Below are 19,855 nucleotides of genomic sequence, written 5' to 3' on the forward strand. Positions count from 1 at the left end.
TTGGAATTTTACAAAGAATAGACATAGCTTGGCACCTCAGTTACTTAAACTGTGGGAGGAAGTGTTGTAGGAGGGGAAACTTCTGGTGACACTCAGGGAAGCGATTATCATGGTACTTCATAAGGCCAATAAATCACCTGATGATGTGGCTTCCTACCGGCCACTCTCATTAATTAATGTGGACGTGAAAAGTTTTGCCAAAGTGCTCATGGCAAGAATACTCTGGCATATGTCGATGCTTATACATCGTGACCAATCAGACTTTATTCCAACCCGTTCAACGGCACTAAATCTTAGACGTCTATTTTGTATTATCTCATAGATAAACCCTGATGCCAAGGCTGTGGCATTCCTGTTAGATGCTGAGAAGGCATTTGCTTTGGTTTCTTGAAAGATCTCTTCTTGGTTCTTAAGCGATTTCGCTTTGGTCCATATTTTCTCAGTTGTGTGCAGCTTTTGTATTCCTCCCCTACAGCAAGGGTTTGTACTAATCATTTTCTGTCCCCGGGTGTAACATTGGATAGGGAGACACGTCAGGGTTTCCCCCTGTCCCCTTTGCTGTTTGCCCTCTCCATTGAGCCTTTGACTGCACTTATGCGCTCAAAACATGACCATAGGGGCATCTGTAAATTGGGGCCGCCCCAAGTTATTTCATTGCATGGGGATGATAAGTTATTATATATCCGTAATGCAGGGACTAATCTGGGCCCCATGATGGATGATGTATATGAATTTGCCCGGTTTTCAGGGTACAGGGTTAAAAGATCAAAGTCAGAGTTATTTTCATTGACGGGCGCTATTATGCCCATTTCCGATTTATTGGGGGTTTAGGTGGGTCCCCTTGACATTCATGTATCTTGTGGTTAGAGTGTCTAGAGAGTTGCATTCGTTATACATGGAGAATTGTGCTGCGTACCTCCCAAGCCTTGCTGCAAAGTTAAATATGTGGTCCAGACTCCTTGTCTCAATGTACGGTTGCCTCTCCTTACTGAAAATGGTGGTCCTCCCATAATTATTATATTATTTCACAAATATACCCGTTTGACCAGGGAGAGCATTCTTTACTACACTACGGTCTTTGACAGCGGGGTTTCTGTGGGGGGCTGGGTCAGCCAGATTGAGCTGGGAGAAGGTGGTGGGGCCGTTTGAACAAGGTGGAATTGCGGTTCCTGATTTTCAGCTATAGTTCCTGGTAGCCAAAGCCCAGTCTGCCGGATGTTGGTATAACTCTTCCCAGCCTGTGGTACATGTGCCACTTGAGAAGTATAGTGATGGGCCTTATGATTTAAAATCGGTCATTTTTGTGATGAATACATGGATTCATGTACTTTTCACCTGGTTCGGACTACGGTTAATTCATGGTCCAGGTTGTTTCGTAGGTTGGATATTATGGTGCCATATAGCAATGGAGTCCCATTATGAAATGTCCCACATATTGCCCCAACACTATATAGGGATTACCGCCCTGCATGGGATAGAGATGGCCAGTTGTTACTGGGGGACTTATTTCCAGAGGGTATGATTGTCTCACTTGACGACTTCATGAGTAAATTGGGCAATAAACCCATATTGACTGTACAGTATTTTCAAATGAGAGCAGCATTCAGGCAGAGATGGCCGTCCCTCCCTCATGAGGCGGAAACGCATCCCTGTATTAATGCGATTACAGCGGTTGGAGAATCTAGGAGGATGGTCTCTAGGCTGTAAAATGTGTGGTTAGATAACCCATCTGGGCTCTGGGAAACCTATGGCTTGTAAGCAAGTAATTGCCTGTATTCCCATTACTTGATAGAGAAATCCTCTAGGCCATGACCTCTGAAACTGGGGAGCTGTCTCTCCACCAAGTCCTCGTGTCACAGGCACAAAACAGTGGTGCTGAAGATGAGTGGAGGAACAGCCAAAGCAGTGGTGAGTGCAGCCAACCTACATTAGTTGATATTTACTAGTAGAACGACCTGCTTAAACAGGTGGGCAGACATGTGTTATTTGGCAAAGAAATAGGAAAATAGAGAATGCCCACGTAAATTCTAAAGTATATGGGGTGGTGTAGGCAATTTCAACCTGCAGTGAGGACCAGATGGTGGTGGGAATGTCATTAGTTGAGGAAGACACTGGGGTACCATCAGTGATGATATGGCACGCGTTGGTCTCACTACAATTGACCAGTCTGGAAAACAATCTGCAACACAGTACCTTCTTATTGATTGACACTCTTTGTTTTGCAAAATATATAAAAAGAATGTATCAAAAAAGGTTAGGCTCCATAGATAGAGCTTTGGATATTGAGGTTGAAAATTTCTTGTGCGTTAGAAATTGTACCTTTGCAGTAATATCTTTTACCTTACAAACAGGCCAGCCTAGATTTGTGTGTATTGTGTGAGTGATATTTGGATACTATGTACAGACAATGAGAATAATATGTGCCGGAGGGTAAGGATTGTGTGCCAGGGGGGAGCGGATATAAGGTTTGGAATGTGAGAATACTGTTTTCTGAATGTGAGGGTGCAGTCTGACTAGTGTGAGGATACCACGTGAGGATTTTATTTTATTTATAGAGCGCCCGAAAGCGTAAGGGGCCCGAAAGCATAAGGGCGCTATCCAAACAAAAAATACAAACGAACAGCAAAAACAAGTAAAAAAAATACCATAAAGAGCAAAATGCTTGGGACAAGGGCCCTTAGAATCAACAAGGAAGAAATATAAAACAGAACATTCTAAAGATGTATAGAACTGTGTTGACGGTGTTCTGTGTTCCAGTTCCGCGAGCTACGTGTTCGTAACTCGCGGAACTGGAATGCGAGGTTTAAAGTGTCACAGTTGGGGAGTAAGCGGAGGTGGGCCCGCTGAATAAAGCCTATTCCTGAATTTACCTGATCATGTCCTCCTTTGACTGCCGATGAGGTCAAGGGCAATAGCAGGCCCGCCAACCGCACGGCGTCGCTGATCCCCGCTGCAGCTACACTACGAGAAGCTTAACAAGACGTCGGCAGGCCCCTGCGCAATCAGCAAAAGGCTGTTGAGGGCCAGGAAAAGGAAGCTGTGACATCGGCCACAGTACAAGCCGCTCCACCTCACCCAAGGTGTAGCAGCGGTCAACGCGCACAGCGGGCAGGGGCACAGCTGCGACAGCCACACGCCGCTAACAGAAGCCCCTCTGCTCTGTGATGAGTGTTTGATGTGGCCGGCGGACGCCACTTGCCTCAGGGCTGAATTCATTACAGTATTAACCGTAATATAGGCCACCGGTGGAGCACAGAAAAAAAAATACTGTATGTACTGTAAATGACTGGAAAGTTACATTTACAAAAAGGATTCAAGGGCAGCAGTTGGGTACAGAGGAACAGTACCGTATATACTAAAATAAACAGGCAAGTAGCAAGTAGGAAATGGGCTGCCACTAGAGTGCAGAGATGCAAAGAAGATCCCCACATATATATGTATGATTGCGTAACATTGAATGCACTACCAAAGGAAAATCAGTGAAGGAGATACATTTGCTTGAGAGGAGGATATATAAAACCTCGAATAGCTCACAGGGCAGAGTCTTTGACTGTATGCTACCAGGTAGAGGACTGTCTGAGCACCAAGGACATTGGCCTGTACTGCAACAATGGCAGCGGCTAGTATGCCACCCCCCACCCTTCTTATCTGAGCCGGGTACTCCACTAATCAGGTGGGACAGATGGAAGAAATTATCCGATACTTACCTGGTTGCTATTGGGGGAGATAAATTTGCTCCGGCTAGGAAAGAAGCTGTCTTGCTTCATAATTTAGGAACGGAAGGATGCAGTGTCTTTGATGGCCTAGCAGAACCCACGGAAATTGGCCAAAGGGAAGAGGATCAGTTCTCGGTAGCAATCAGAAAATTGCAGCTACATTTTGAACCAAGGAAAAACGTCACGTTTGAGAGACATAAGTTCTTTTCCAGAAGTCAAAAAGCTCATGAACCAGTAGAAACATTTATAGCAGCACTCTGCACTTTTAGCCACTCGTGCGAATTTGGACATCTAACAGACTCGCTCATCCGAGATCAGTTAGTGCGCTGCACTAACAACATCAGAGTGCAAGAAAAACTACTGTTGAAGGATCTGCCCCTGGAGCAAGCAGTAGACATAGCCAGAGGGATGAAAGAGACATCCAAATATATGGCTAGCATGAAGACGGACAGACAGGTAAACGAGGTGGCAGCAATTCGAATAGTAAGAAGGCCGATTACACCAAGAATATAAAATGTTTTAAATGTGGCAGCAATCGACATGTGTCATCAAACCCATTTTGCCCGGCATGCAATGTGAATTGTCTCAAGGGCAAAAGGAAAGGACATTTTGCAAGGGTTTGCAGAGAGAACTCTTCGGTGGAGAACTTTGAAGCCAACACCAATGTTAAATGTCCTGAACAGGAAGAAAGTGCGGGAGAATATCAACCGGCTAAACATGTATTGGAAATTGGAGATTTGTCCAGTCAAGATAAAGGACCAGTTGATGTGTTCATGGTCAATGGTGATCACTATGAAAGTGGACAGCTGTTCCCCATGAACGATTATGTCTAATAAGACCTTCAAGAAATGTGTGAATGGAGATGTTCAGCAATTGCAGCTTCCGGGCATAGAACCGTATGCGTATGGGAATGTTAAAATAGAATTACTAGGAACATTTCCTGCCTCCATAAAGTTTAAAGGTAGGAGCTGTGAAGCTGATGTGTTTATCACCAAAGAAGGATCGTCATTGCTAGGATGGTCTGAACAGAGGAAACTTGGCATAAGGATCCAAGCGAATGCTGAGAGCCCAGATATGGTTGCGGAAGTGGGAGACTAGTGGGAAAGAGAATTTTCCAAAGTATTTATGGAGGATCTGTCACAGATTAGACAAATTTTGTAAAGGATACAGTCGTGTAAAGGATACAGTCGGTATTCACTTTCAGGGGGGCCCTTCCGTTCTGGGGTATCTTGAACGTGCAGCGAACCAGATACCTCCGGGACACCTTGCGTGTGATGCTCAACAAGACTTCCCCCCCCCAAGAGCGTAGCCTGTAGGAATTTAAATAATAACTAACAGGCCAGGGGCTTGGGCGAAAAGGCAGGAGCAGCGACAACAGAGCTAAGGGAACAAACAAAAAACAATGGTTCAAGAGGGCAACTAATTTTTACCCGAAATGCAGCAACCAGTCACCCACAATGACCCTCTCTTACCTGCTGATCTAGAGAGAAATCCCACAACCTATTTGTGGGTCCAAGGCGCTCTACGACAACCAGGCGATGCAGGAGAAGGTTTCCAGTTGGTAATAGTTAGTGTAGATGTCCGCCTAACCCGAACGGCAAGCGGGCGCAGCTAATGTCCAAAAGCAATCCCTGAAAGTATTCAGCAAAGCGTCCTTGCAGTGAAGGTGAGCGATCCAAAATGGTGACCAGTAGAATCAGGATAGCGTCCATATAGTCACGTTGATGCGGGGAAAGGAGGGGGGAGTAGGAAGTCCGTGAAGATAGGGATAGGGATCCGATGGGACAATTGGAGCTTTATCTGGAAATTCAGCGGTGAGAAACAAATCCGAAAACGTCACAACAAACAGGAGCAGGAGAGACCAGTCCGTTATACAAAGCCAGGAGTTCGAGTACCAAGGGGAAAACAGGAGGGGGTTTTGTCGCCGGAAATAGTAAGGGTTAAGACGTATAGGATAGTCCTTAAAGCATGAGCCGGGTCGAGGAGGTTCAGGAAACAGGATAACATGAATCGGGCGCTTAAACTAACTGCTTAGTTTTAGGAGCACCCGTGGCATGGACAATCTGAGTTAAATACGAGTCTCTTTCCCAGGACGTGAGACGCGTTGTTGGCGTGTCGTGTGACCGCAAAAAGGGGTAATGCTGGGAAATGTAGTGCGGCGTGTCCCGCGGCTTGGAAATAGTCGCCAAGGCAACTTCCACATGGAAACGGATGACCCCAGTCGTCCGTGTGCAGGAACGCGGGGCATGACAGTACCCCTCCGCAAAGAGCGACTACCCCTGCGGGCACGCAATCTTTCCAAAAAGAAGGCACGCAAAAGCCTGGGTGCATGTACATTTGAGGCCGGTTCCCAAGTTCTATCTTCGGGGCCGTAACCTTTCCAATCAATCAGGTAAGATCGTACTCCGTGACGCAGACGAGTGTCCAGTATAGCATGCACTTCGTATTCATCTTCCCCCTGCACGTCGATGGGAGCGGGAGCAACAGAAAGACGGGTACCAGGTACAAAGGGGCGGAGGAGGGAAACATGGAAAACAGGGTGAATCCGCCAATGAGATGGAATGTCCAAACGGATTGCCGCAGGATTGAGACAATGCAGTACCTTATAAGGACCTACATAGCGAGGCAAAAGCTTGCGTTTACCCCGAATGTTGAGATGCTTGGTCGAGAGCCAGGCACGATCACCCGGTGCATAAGAGGGGGCAGGTGAACGATGCCTATCCGCTTGTTCTTTAGTCCGAGACTGCGCAGCCAGGAGATGAGACATGATCGAATCGCGGATAGCAACCAATGTGTCTCTTGTAGATTTTGCAGCAGGGATCTGGTCCAATGAAGGTAGGACATGCGGAAGAATCCTTGGGTGTAGACCATACAAAGCGTAAAACGGGGAACAACCTGTTGAAGAGTGCCGAGAGTTATTATAAGCAAATTCTGCGGTTCCCAGAACAGACAACCAGTCGGTCTGATGTTGCAAGCACAGACAGCGAAGGTACTGCTCCATGGTGCCATTGGTGCGTTCGGTTTGTCCGTCCGTTTGAGGGTGGTAGGATGATGAAAGCCGTGCATCTATACCCAAGGAATGGGTAAGGGCTCTCCAAAACCGTGAGGTAAACTGGGTGCCCCGATCGGAAATCATGATTGTAGGAAGACCGAAGAAACGTACCACATGATCGAAGAATAGTTTAGCCAACAATGGAGCAGTAGGTAGACCAGAACATGGTATAAACCGTGCCATCTTTGTGAAAACATCCACTACTACCAGCACAGTTGACATCCCCCTGACCAAGGGGAGTTCCACCACGAAATCAAGAGTAACCGTATGCCACGGATGTGGTGGGAGAGGCATCTTCATCAATAGACCGAAAGGTTTCCCAGGTTGTCTCTTGCATTGAATACACACCGCACACTTGGATACGTATGAATCAGAATCTTTCCTCATGCCCGGCCACCAGCACCATCGATGTAACAGGTCATAGGTTTTAAGCTGACCCGGGTGCGCAGCCAACGGGGTATCATGTGCCCATTCCAAGGCCTTCCGTCTGGATTGGTCGTCAGGCAAATACAAAAGCCCACGAACATAAGGAAGACCCGTAACGATTTGGGCATCAAAGGTATTGAGAAAGGAAGCATGATCTTTGGTCCACTGTCGTACCCGGTCAAGGAAGGAGGCGGAGACCGAACAGACACATACCACAGAACCTGAGGGCAATATAGGAGATACCGAGTCCTGGGTGTTAAGATCAGTACCGACACGGGATAAGGCATCCGCCTTCCCATGTAGAAGGCCAGGGCGATAAGTAACTGTGAAATCGAAAAGAGTGAAGAACAAATGCCAACGTATTTGACGGGCATTGGTGCATTTTGCATGCGAAAGAGCCTGAAGGTTCCGATGGTCGGAGTACACCGTGATGGTGTGTCGAGCACCCAGGAGATGGTGCCTCCACTCCTTGAAAGCCGCTCGAATGGCCAGAAACTCTCTCTCCATGACGGTGTAGTTGCGTTCAGCCGGAGATAGTTTTCGAGAGAAATAGGCCACCGGATGTAACTGTTGTGTAGCAGGACAGATCTGAGATAAGATAGCCCCCACCGCTATCGCGGAGGCATCCGCCTCCACTATGAAAGGGAGAGAGGAGTTCGGGTGTTGCAGAACAGGAGCCGTAGTGAAGGCCTCTTTTAATGACTCAAAGGCCGACTGGGCTTCGTTGTCCCAAACAAAGGGGACCTTGGGACTAGTGAGACGGGTGAGAGGTGCCACTATTTCAGAGAAGGAGGCAATAAAACGTCTATAGAAATTGGAAAAACCCAGAAAAGACTGGAGCGCTTTTACTGAGTCCGGAATTGGCCAGTCCAATACAGCTTTGACTTTGGAAGTACACATGAGCACCCCTTTTGCCGAGATCTGAAACCCTAAGAAATCGACTGAGGTGGCGTGGAACACACATTTCTCTAGTTTAGCATAGAGAGAGTGAGTCCGCAAACGCCGCAAGACGGAGCGAACATGTTGGATGTGTTGAGCGAGTGAATCCGAGAATATCAGGATATCGTCCAAGTAGATCACCACATAACAATCCAGCATGTCTCCAAAGATGTCATTAACAAAGTGCTGAAAAGTGGCTGGGGCATTACAAAGCCCAAAGGGCATAACGCAGTATTCGTAGAGCCCAAACTTCGTTTTAAAAGCGGTTTTCCATTCATCACCGCTTCGCATCCTGACCAAATTATATGCCCCTCTGAGATCTAATTTGGTAAAAATGGTGGATGAAGTCATTTTATCAAGTAGTTCCGTTATGAGAGGTAGCGGGTACTGGTTCTTGATCGTTATTTTATTCAAGGCCCTGTAATCTACGCAAGGGCGTAGGTCCCCCTCCTTTTTTGGCACAAAGAATATGGGAGAGGCAGCAGGGGACCGGGAAGGTCGAATATGACCCAGACGCAATGCATTCTCCACATACCCTTTTAGATGTTCCTCTTCTTTGATGGTTAAGGAGTAAACACGACCGTGAGGCACCACTGCCCCAGGTACCAAGTCAATGGGGCAGTCGTAACAACGGTGTGGGGGCAATATTTCCGATAGTCCCTTGTCAAAGATATCGGAAAATTCTTTGTATACCATCGGCAGTTCGGGCGCTGGATCTTTTAGCGTGGCATTAATGCAGGGGACGTTAGACAATAAAGCCAAACAAGGAGAAGCAGGCGACATATCCAGGTTTTGAAAACCATGTTGGTTACAAAACGTGGAAGAAAAATGCACCGTCCGTTGGACCCAATCAATTACAGGGTTGTGAGTTCGAAGCCAGGGAAGACCAAGAATTATTCCAAATTGAGGGGCCGAAATAAGGTCAAACACTATATGTTCAGTGTGGCCTTCTTGGGTGGACATGCAAAGCGGGATTGTCTGTTCCGTTACCCATCCGGATACCAGACGAGAACCGTCTACAGCATGCACCTCCTCAGGTCTAGCCTTAGGGACTACCGTTACACCATGGCATCGAGCTAACTGTATATCCATGTAGTTACCGTTAGCCCCCGAATCAATCATGACTGGTTTGGTGAAAGGCTCAACACCCGGGAACACAAAAGACATTGCCAGATAGATGTGCGAGGAGGGAGGACATTGGTCCGAGCCATCCCTTTGGTGACTCATCCTTAGGGCTCGGCTTAAGGACGAGTCTTGGCGTTTCCCGCCGTCTTGACAGGTCGCTTAGGGCATACACGGATGAAGTGACCGGACTGGCCACAATAGAAACATAAATTGTTAACCATACGCCGGTCACGTTCGGCTTTGGTTAACGGACCTCTGATAGCCCCTATTTGCATAGGTTCGACTTCCCCTGAAGAGGTAGAAGGGGGGCTTTCTGCCTTGGCTGAAAGACGAAGATCAGGGATACGCCTTTCGCCACGTCTCTGCCGTAACCTAGCATCGACCTGCAAAACCATGTCTACCAGTTCCGGAAAACCGGACGGTAGAGCCGGTACCACTGATAAAGCGTCTTTTAATTCTTCTGAAAGACCTTTATAGAAGACGGCTGCTTTCTTTTGTTCTGGCCAGGTAGTTTCCGCTGCCAACTGATTAAAACGGGCAAGGTAGGATATAAGGTCCGATTTGCCCTGGCTGATAGCAAGGAACTCGAGATCGGAAGTCTGTGCCTTGTAACGCATATCGAATACACTATTCATGGACTGAATAAGGGTATCGAAATCATACAAGGCTGGGTCATTGGCTTCGAGCAACGGGTTAGCCCAAGCTGCTGCAGTTCCTCCCAAATGGGAAAGGAGGAACGCTGCTTTAGTAACAGCGTCAGGAAATGCCAGCGGCCGACACAGAAAATGCAGACGGCACTGATTAATAAAGGTCCGATACGTTTTCGGATCTCCAAAAAAGCGTTCCGGAGGGGCCAAAGGGAAAGGTCCCGGAAGGACAATGGGGGCTGAAGCAGGAAGTGGAACTTGGGGCGAAGGAGGGGCTGCTGCAATAGCATCACCAAACTCCTCATCGGGTGGTAGTGGCTGCACGAAACTCTGTAGTACATCCATGCGTTGATGGAGGGTCGCATGTGCCGATGCCATGTCGGTACGCAAAGCCGCAAAGGCTTGCAGCAAGGTAGCCATTTGATCGGCTCCGGCTTCCATGACCGACAGGCAAATAATGGGCTCCTAAATCTGTCACAGATTAGACAAATTTTGTAAAGGATACAGTCGTGTAAAGGATACAGTCGGTATTCACTTTCAGGGGGGCCCTTCCGTTCTGGGGTATCTTGAACGTGCAGCGAACCAGATACCTCCGGGACACCTTGCGCGTGATGCTCAACAAGTCTTCCCCCCCCCAAGAGCGTAGCCTGTAGGAATTTAAATAATAACTAACAGGCCAGGGGCTTGGGCGAAAAGGCAGGAGCAGCGACAACAGAGCTAAGGGAACAAACAAAAAACAATGGTTCAAGAGGGCAACTAATTTTTACCCGAAATGCAGCAACCAGTCACCCACAATGACCCTCTCTTACCTGCTGATCTAGAGAGAAATCCCACAACCTATTTGTGGGTCCAAGGCGCTCTACGACAACCAGGCGATGCAGGAGAAGGTTTCCAGTTGGTAATAGTTAGTGTAGATGTCCGCCTAACCCGAACGGCAAGCGGGCGCAGCTAATGTCCAAAAGCAATCCCTGAAAGTATTCAGCAAAGCGTCCTTGCAGTGAAGGTGAGCGATCCAAAATGGTGACCAGTAGAATCAGGATAGCGTCCATATAGTCACGTTGATGCGGGGAAAGGAGGGGGGAGTAGGAAGTCCGTGAAGATAGGGATAGGGATCCGATGGGACAATTGGAGCTTTATCTGGAAATTCAGCGGTGAGAAACAAATCCGAAAACGTCACAACAAACAGGAGCAGGAGAGACCAGTCCGTTATACAAAGCCAGGAGTTCGAGTACCAAGGGGAAAACAGGAGGGGGTTTTGTCGCCGGAAATAGTAAGGGTTAAGACGTATAGGATAGTCCTTAAAGCATGAGCCGGGTCGAGGAGGTTCAGGAAACAGGATAACATGAATCGGGCGCTTAAACTAACTGCTTAGTTTTAGGAGCACCCGTGGCATGGACAATCTGAGTTAAATACGAGTCTCTTTCCCAGGACGTGAGACGCGTTGTTGGCGTGTCATGTGACCGCAAAAAGGGGGAATGCTGGGAAATGTAGTGCGGCGTGTCCCGCGGCTTGGAAATAGTCGCCAAGGCAACTTCCACATGGAAACGGATGACCCCAGTCGTCCGTGTGCAGGAACGCGGGGCATGACAGGATCTGGGAAAGCTAGAAGGTTACGAACATTGCATCAAAATAAAGAAGAGAGCTGTCCCTAGAATACACAGAGTTAGACCTGTCCCACAGAATCTCAGACAAAAGGTGAAGGAAGAAATTGAAGTGTTGCTTCAGAAGGGCATCATAGAGAAAATAGAAGGATCGGAGTGGTTGTCGCCAGTCGTGGTGGCTACTAAACCCAAATGAGACATAAGACTTTGTGTTGACCTAAGAGACCTTAATAGGAATATCATAGTGGATCGTCACCCTTTACCAATCATCGGCGAAGAATTAGCTACATTGTGCAAAGCAAAGTATTTCTCTGTAATTGATTTATCACAAGCATATCACCAGATACTGCTTTCACAAGATTGTCAGCACTTAACCTCGCTTATCACCACTGAAGGGACATTCAAGTACTGCAGGATGCCATTTGGGTTGGCTTCTGCAGCCACTGTTTTTCAGAGGGTGATGGAGATGGTGATGCAAGGGGTTAAGAATGCGATAATTTTCCAAGATGACATATTGGTCTTTGCTGAGTCTGGTGAAGAGCATGACAGATTGTTGAGAGTGGTGTTGACAAGGTTGGGGGATGCGGGTCTTACTGTGAAAAGGAGTAAATGTAGGTTGTCCATGAACAGTGTTGAGTATTTAGGTCACGTGGTGTCCGCACAAGGGATTAAACCCAAGGCAAGTCTAGTGGATGCTATCCAGAAAGCACCATGCCCCAGTGATAAGGATCAAGTTAGGCCTTTTTAGGGCTCGCAGAATATTATCACAAATTTGTGAGAGACTTTGCCTGCATATCAACTCCACTAAGGGCTCTACTAAGGAAGGGCGTAAGATTCCAGTGGTCCGCACTATGTAATGAGACATTTGAATTAATAAAGCAGGGCATTGTTCAAGCCCCCTCAATAGGAAAGTATGATCCTAATAACAATACTGTGATGGTGGTTGATGCTAGTACCTTAGGGTTGGGAGCTACATTATTGCAGTATGACTCTAACAAAGTAGAGAGGGTGGTAGCGTTTGCTTTCAGAGCTCTCAGAGGAGCTGAAGAGAGGTATTCGGTAATAGAACGGGAGGCGTTGGCCATGTTCTGGACAGTAAATCATTTCAAATATTTCCTGTGGGGAAGGGAGTTCACAGTACGGTCAGATCACAAACCCTTAGTGCAGCTATTTATTAGTGGCAGGTGGGCTACTGGGTCATAAAAGAATAAGCAGGTGGGGTTTGGGTCTTCAACCATATAATTTTGAGGTTTATTATTTGCCAGGAAAAAGGAATTTGGTGGCGGATTGCCTGTCGAGACTACCATTAAGTCAAGACCAGACAATCCAGGCACAAGATGAGGAAGAAGAGCATGTGGTTGCGGAATTGGGCAGTGTGGACCGAGAGGAGTGGGAACAGGCAAAGATGGTGGATCATGATCTCAGTCTAATAAAGCAGGGAACTATTGAAGAGTGGCCGGAGAAAGAGTTACTTGAAAAAAGTTTTGAGATATGGTGGGAAATACGTGATGAATTGAGTCTAGAGGGAGACAGGTTAAGGAGGGGAAGTTGCATTGTACCCCCTGAAGCAGTGAGGAAAAGCTTACTTGAACTAGCACATCAAGGTCATCTTGGAGAAGGTTCTACAAAAAGGAGGGTGAGGCATTGTTACTGGTGGCCCAAGATAGACAAAATGGCAGAAGATAAAAGTCAGTCCAACAAGGAGTCATTTGACAAAAGGGAGTGTGCCAGGAGTAGAGAGTGGAATGTTGGAGAGTGGGTGTGGGTAAAAAATCCTAGGGCCACGAATATAAATATTTGGGCCCTAAGAGTCTGTTCGTGGAAGTGTTGTCATCATGGAAGGAGGAGAAGTCTGGTCACAGGGCAGATTGGCTAAAGCTGGTATGTGTGGAGCTGGAGTAAGTGGGGAAGTTCAGAATGAGAGTGAGGATAGTTTGGATAGGAGTCAAGAGACAAGGCGTCAAGGGACAAGTGTTGATCCTCATGTGGGTGTTCAGCCAGCTAAAATGAGTGACAGACTTACAACAAGAGGGTCACATGTAAACCTAACTGCTTAAAAGACTTTACTCAGTGAAATTCAGTGTTATATTGTAGGTTTGGTTGTTTCTCTAAATCTTATTATTTCTTCTTTTCTCTATTCTAAGTTTTAAATTCATATATATTAATGTGTATTTTGTTTACTGTTACTACTTCTTTATGGGAAGTTACATTTTGTTGTTCCTAATTTTGTATAAGGGGGAAGATATGTAAAGATGTATAGAACTGTGTTGACGGTGTTCTGTTTTCCAGTTCCGCGAGCTACGCGTTCGTGTTACGGTTGGGGAGTAAGCGGAGGTGGGCCCGCTGAATAAAGCCTATTCCTGAATTTACCTGATCATGTCCTCCTTTCAAACATGTTTTGCTCCCACTTAAGGACACACATCATCAAGAACAATTCTGACATAAGAAACAAGAGGTCAATTCTGCATGGTCTTTCTGTGGCTTAAGACTGCAGCAAGGTTACTCTGCCCACAGCCTATGACAGCACAATCAACATTATTCTCTGTGGACCAGCCCTTACCTTGTATCCTTCGCAGGTATCTACTGTCCTGTATTCTAGTGCATCCTGGCTCTGTTCTTGCTTGCAACTAGTGGAAGACCTTTGTTTCTTAAGGACTGTTTGGATTCCCATCGCTCCAATCTTTTTACATTGGTTAATATGATATTTCTGCGATCCATAATGCAACCTCTCAGGTTAGAATCCTGAATCTCGGGCAAACTCGACTTCTTGGTATGAATTTCCTTCCCAACCGGAGTGGCCATGAGATTACCAGTGAGATTCACAATAACCCCAGTCCTTTTTGGCAGTGATATTTCAAGATGTGCAAGAAAAAGGCAAAGTCCCAACAAATATTTGTTTTCGGGGGGCCAATTCTCAAAAAGGGACGTTAATCAAGAGCAAAAAATAGGTGCAAGGAGCACAGAGAATTGGAAAACCCCTCACTACTAAGACCCAGGGGGTGTGGGTAGAGATTGGTCGATTATTGTCACATACAAATCAACACCAAAAGTCTGTCACAAAAACAATGCATTGCAAACGAACTCATTAAGAAAGGAACAACATCAAGCAAACTGGAAGCAAAAGAAAAAGAAAAAGAAAAAAATATGTATAAATCTTATTTTAATCATAAATATTAAAAACAATATATCTTTATACAATAATAAATCACGGAAAAAACACAAAAGACAAATGTCTATATGATAGAACATACAATAAGGGGAAAGGGGGGGATTTTATCAGTCCTCCTTTCGCATTTAAAGAAATTAACTATAGCAAATGCACTTAAACGCTATTCGAGAAAAAGAGTTAACTGACAGCATAGGGACAACATCCATCACACAAATCTGTGGAGCACTGCCTTCATTACCCACCTTAATGGGGTCTTCAAGGTTGAATCATTCATTTGGCAAGCTATGCTCACCATAAGGGGATAACTTTGGTTGATATTCACCTCAGCTTGGCACTGATTGTCCATTCTAACAGGGGCGAGAGGGGGCTTAGGTCACAACTTCATCAAAGGATTCTACCCAGAAATCCATGCAATTTTGACATTGGTTGAGATCAACAATAATCATCTCCATGATATGTTGCCAACTCTCCATGTGCCTTTCACCATTAACAAGCTTAATGTCTGTTTGGGGCATCTGCGAGAGCACTTCCGCAATAACATTCGCCATACTCTTAGTTGATGATTGTAAGGCTTTGGAAACCACTATTGATAATGGGATGCAGTCTCATGGGTGCCTTTCTACTCAAATTTCATTAGCCAAGTTCACATCGTTCTTCTGACTGATGGATTCTCCCTTGTCCAATTCAATGCTGGGTCTAGCCATAACCAATGGTGCTCCCTTATTGTCAACAGATTGTTCTCCTTTTTCTTCCTGAAGTCATCGTCTTCTCCTAAAGCTCCTCGCTAGTACCATAGACAACTGACTATTAGTCAGGGTCACACACCCATACATGGTGCTAGGTTCCAGTGAGGCCAGTTCCCCAGACCCCATGCTAAACATTGGTTGAAGGAGCCTTTTTGATGACCATACATTCACAGACTTACATTAAGAAGTGAACTCCACTAATTGCTCAGGCACCTCCTTAGAAGCGCCCACTCTGATCCTGGGCATAATGGGCAAGAAGGAACACAAACACAAACAAGCAGGAGCAAGCAAGCATGCTATCCTGGACAAAAGTCCTGCTGTTTCTCCAAATCACAAAATACCCCAGTATATTAAAGCACACGCGTGCAAAAAGAAATCGCCAAAGTGGAAACAGAAGCGCAGCACAGTACCTCAAGGGATGGCCCACCTGACTCAGATACCCAGACAGAACACTTACAAAGCATCTCCTCCAGCCGCTCACAGCAGGAGCAGGAGGAGCAAAAACATCCCCATCTGCTATGATGGCAAACCCCTTGGTTCTCACAGCTACTGTGTGCAGGAAGACGCACCGTTAAGCAGACACAGCAACTCGGGGCTTCCACAGCCCCCGCTCGGAGGCCTGCACTGGTCCGCCGTCCGCTTCCAACAGAGCGGCCGGAGTTCCTCTGCTGTCTCTGGAGGGTGCTGATACCAACTGTAGAGTGTGAGGATAGACAATGAGGATTCTGGGCATGGGAGTATTAATACCATGTGTGAAGAATGGGAAAATGGTATGTAGAAAATAGGATTCTGTGTTTTGAGTTTTTCAAAGCTCCAGGTCTGCCCTTACTGGTGGATGATGTGGTCTTTAAGGGGACCATGTGCCGCCACAAACCAGGTGATGCTGGGCCCAGGGACCCGGAGTGGGGAGAATCCCAGAATTACCCACACAGCGCCACAGACAGGAGACAGGAGCCTGTCACATTTCCAACTTAGAATCTCTTGACCCTTTTAGGGAATCAATGAGGGGCCGTCCCGCAGAGGGGATAGCACCAGCACGCTGGGCTCCTTTTGCGCAGGTGCTCAAGTCATATCCAAAACCACAAGGAGAAAGAGAGGGATCCAAATGAAGTAAAGTTGGGCAGTTAACCAGTCACCTAGCAAGGTCTCCATACACATACACATGAGATGTTTTAGGCTAAGGGAGTCCTCCCAGAGGGTGCATCCATGGTGTGACAGTCTTAGAGTGGACCACTCATGGGCAGGCACTCGCCAATCCCAAACTCCACATCAAAACTGAAAGCCACCGTCAGGGGCCCACAGAGACCCAGAGGCCTGAAAAAGAAAGGCACAGAAGGCTGGGGAGAAAAAGGCCCAGTATGTTGGGGAGAAAAAGACATAGAAGAATGGGGAAAGATAGGCCCAGGAAGTTGGGAAAGAGGAAATGATTGTTAGTGAGAGACCCCGCATGGTGGGAATAGAGAACCCCAATAGGCTGAGAAGGGAGCACTACCCTGGAACCCGAGGAGAGAGCCCCAAGAAGTGGGGGAGATAGATACCTGGTATTTGTAGGCTAGTGAGCCCAGGAGGCTGGGCAGAGAAAAAGCTGAGAGGATGAGGAGGGGAAGGCCCAAACTGCTAGGGCGAGGAGGGAGAGAAACTGTTATGGTATCTCTAGTTACAGTGGTATTTAAGAAGGAGGTTGTGAGAGAGGTTAAGGCGGTGGTGGTGAAAGGAACCATGGATTAGGGGATCAAGATTCCAGCCTTTGATATAGAGGTGCCAAAAGAGAAGGTGGCGTACAGTAAAGAGATTTTTTAAAAGGATGGTGACCAGAGTGGAGAGTGGAAGGAGAAAGTCACCAGGAGTAGGAGAGAGGAGGAAGAAAGAAAAATAAGAATGAAAGAGTAAGTGGAGGAGAATGAGAGAAAACACAAGAGAAAGCCTGGGACGGGTGGAGGAAAGAGGTAATGAATTGAGGAGGTGCAGGAAAAGCACGAGGATAGATAGAGAGAAGGAAGGAGCTATAGAAGGACCTCCAGTTAAGGGTTTGTGGCTTGACATTAAGGAGGAATTTGAGATTAGGTTAGAAGGCGTAAAACCAAGACACCTGTAGAGGCAGGCAGTAGGAGGCTTAGAGAGGACCACGTAAAGACCTTAGAGAGGACGTCTGTCTCCCTGTGGCTCTGAGACTTCGATAAGGCCTGCCCAGCATGACTTTCTCTACAGAATCAACCATCAGGCTCCAGTGCACATTTGTGACCTAGGAGAATGGCTCCCCACTGTTCTCTAGTGAACCTAGAACATTGGCAATGAAGTTACAATCACCAGAGACGTGTTGAGGACTGAAACAGAAAGCTCAACAGAGACATTTCCCCCTGGAATTCTTTATGTTTTATTTGTGACAGAGAACACCTAGCCCCAATTCTTTTTATTGTTTATGTTAAGCCGCCAGGAAGGAAAAGGACCTGTCGCTAACAAGAATGGAAGGAACATTTGATTTTTACTTTTCTTGAACCTTCCCAATAGACACAAAAGCAATTGTGGGCATGACGTTCTGGACCAGGGTTCAGTTACTTTTGCGCACATTCTTGGCCCCTGTGAGAAGTTCTTTAGTTTTGCCTCATAACCCTAAGAAATACTTTTTGGGAAACGTATTCCATGTCTTGCTCATGTCTCATCCTTGTATGCTTTGTGAAAGGAGAGGGATGATACCTTGTGCAGAGGCTGGGGATAGTTTTTAGAGTATGAGGATACTTTTTGTGGAGAGTTGCAATACTATGTGTGAAGAACAGTAGTAGAGTATGCAGAGAATGGGAATAATGTGTGAATAACGACAATAGTATATGCAGAGGATGAGGAGAATACAATTGGTAGAAGAATGTGGTATCCTGGCTGGGATGGTTAAAACATCTCCTGCTGTTAGGAGCGTTACTGACTAGAGTTAAAGGATCTTATTTTCACTCCTCTGTTAACATTCCACTTTCTATCATTGCAGGGCCAAAATCTCATGGATGGAAAGCTGAATGGAAGGGTTCTATCAGGTATGTGTAGCATGCTCAGGCCAACCAGAACCCCTTCCCACAACAAAGGCACCACCGAAGACACGGACATGTTAGCCCACAACTGGCTGAATGAGAGATAGGGGTTATCAGAGCCTCTAGGGGCTGGAGCAAATAGAGGCTGTATAACTGGTCCTTCAGAGGCACTACATTAGACAGCTGGAATCACTTGCTGTCTATAGGTACCCTCAAAGACAAGAGACAGTCCAAGCTCACTGGTCAGTATAGGTCCCAACAAATAAAGAGGCCCCTCGGCAACAAATAAACACCCATTCTCAAAGACCTACACTGGCTACCCCTTCAGGCATAAATCATGTTCAAAACAGCCTGCATCACCTAGAAAGCAGTCAAAAACAAAACAATCACTCTACATAGCTGAAAGACTTACCATCTGTGGAAGCCAATGCACCACCAGACGCCACAACCTGTCTAGACTTAAAACAAAGAACTGAAAGAAGGGGAAAACAAGGCAACAGGCATTTTCTGGTTATGTACATTTTGTCTGGAACAAGTTACCAATACGGATAAGACTGGCTGCATCCATCCAACACGTCAGGAATGATCTGTAATCTGTACTATTCAAACATCACCTAACCACTTGCTGATCGTTCTACTCAACCTAATTGCTCCCCCTTTGGAGCTCCCCAAGTCCCTGTTCCCCTAACCCATTCCAGCTCATCTGCTACCTCCTCACCCTACGTGTAACCCTCCTTGAGTGAGTACCCAAATGACATCGAGCTGATGCTTCGAAGCTAGGTTTGAGCTTTACAAATCACATACAAAAAACAAATGAGTAACAGTCTGCTGGGTGGAGGTTTCTTCAACCCATTATTATTCATGTACAAAGCAAGAGCTAGATCAGTGCTAATGTATGGTGTGCAAATATGGTATACCAAAGATCTAGCTGACCATTCTGAGGGCAGAATTTGGCAACAAACACTCAACTTGTCTACTAATGCCCCAGATGCTGATATACACTTTGAGCGAGTGATAGTTCTTGTGATGTTTTCGTACAATGACTGTTCAAATTGAAAGTGCCTAATGGTTGTTGTGAAACCTTGGCTGGACAAGCGTCACTTGCTTTGTGGGATCCCTTGCATCACTGAAGCACTGTTGTGTAAGTTGATAGATCTAAATTTGGGTCAGGATATATCCGAGTGGGAGAAGCAATTAGCTGGCATTGCAAACATGTTGCATAATTTAACCAAAAGTATACGCGCATCTTTTAAGACATGGGTAAACACTGAACTTGAACTAGGCAGCTGGTGTTTGGATAAGTGACGATTTAGGAGATACTTGTCTCTGGAGAACTATCTGTTGATAATAAGTTAGCTGGGCTTCCCTGCTAGTCATTTGTGTACTTTGCACTTTAAAAAAAAAGGCTACAGAAAGT

General features: G+C 46.4%; 1 protein-coding gene across 1 annotated transcript in view; it reads left to right on the top strand.

Annotated features, from left to right (window-relative positions):
* The window catches only part of PEBP4 (phosphatidylethanolamine binding protein 4), a 1,711,365-nt gene that overhangs the window by 1,591,289 nt on the left and 100,221 nt on the right, over positions 1 to 19,855 (top strand). Inside the window, exon 6 of the mRNA XM_069620182.1 lies at positions 18,399 to 18,444. Within this exon, the coding sequence (XP_069476283.1) occupies positions 18,399 to 18,444 (46 nt within the window). The remainder of the gene's footprint in view (positions 1 to 18,398; positions 18,445 to 19,855) is intronic.

This window comes from Ambystoma mexicanum, chromosome 10 (assembly GCF_040938575.1).
Source record: "Ambystoma mexicanum isolate Mex_15411 chromosome 10, UKY_AmexF1_1, whole genome shotgun sequence".
Classification (NCBI taxonomy): Eukaryota; Metazoa; Chordata; class Amphibia; order Caudata; family Ambystomatidae; genus Ambystoma; species Ambystoma mexicanum.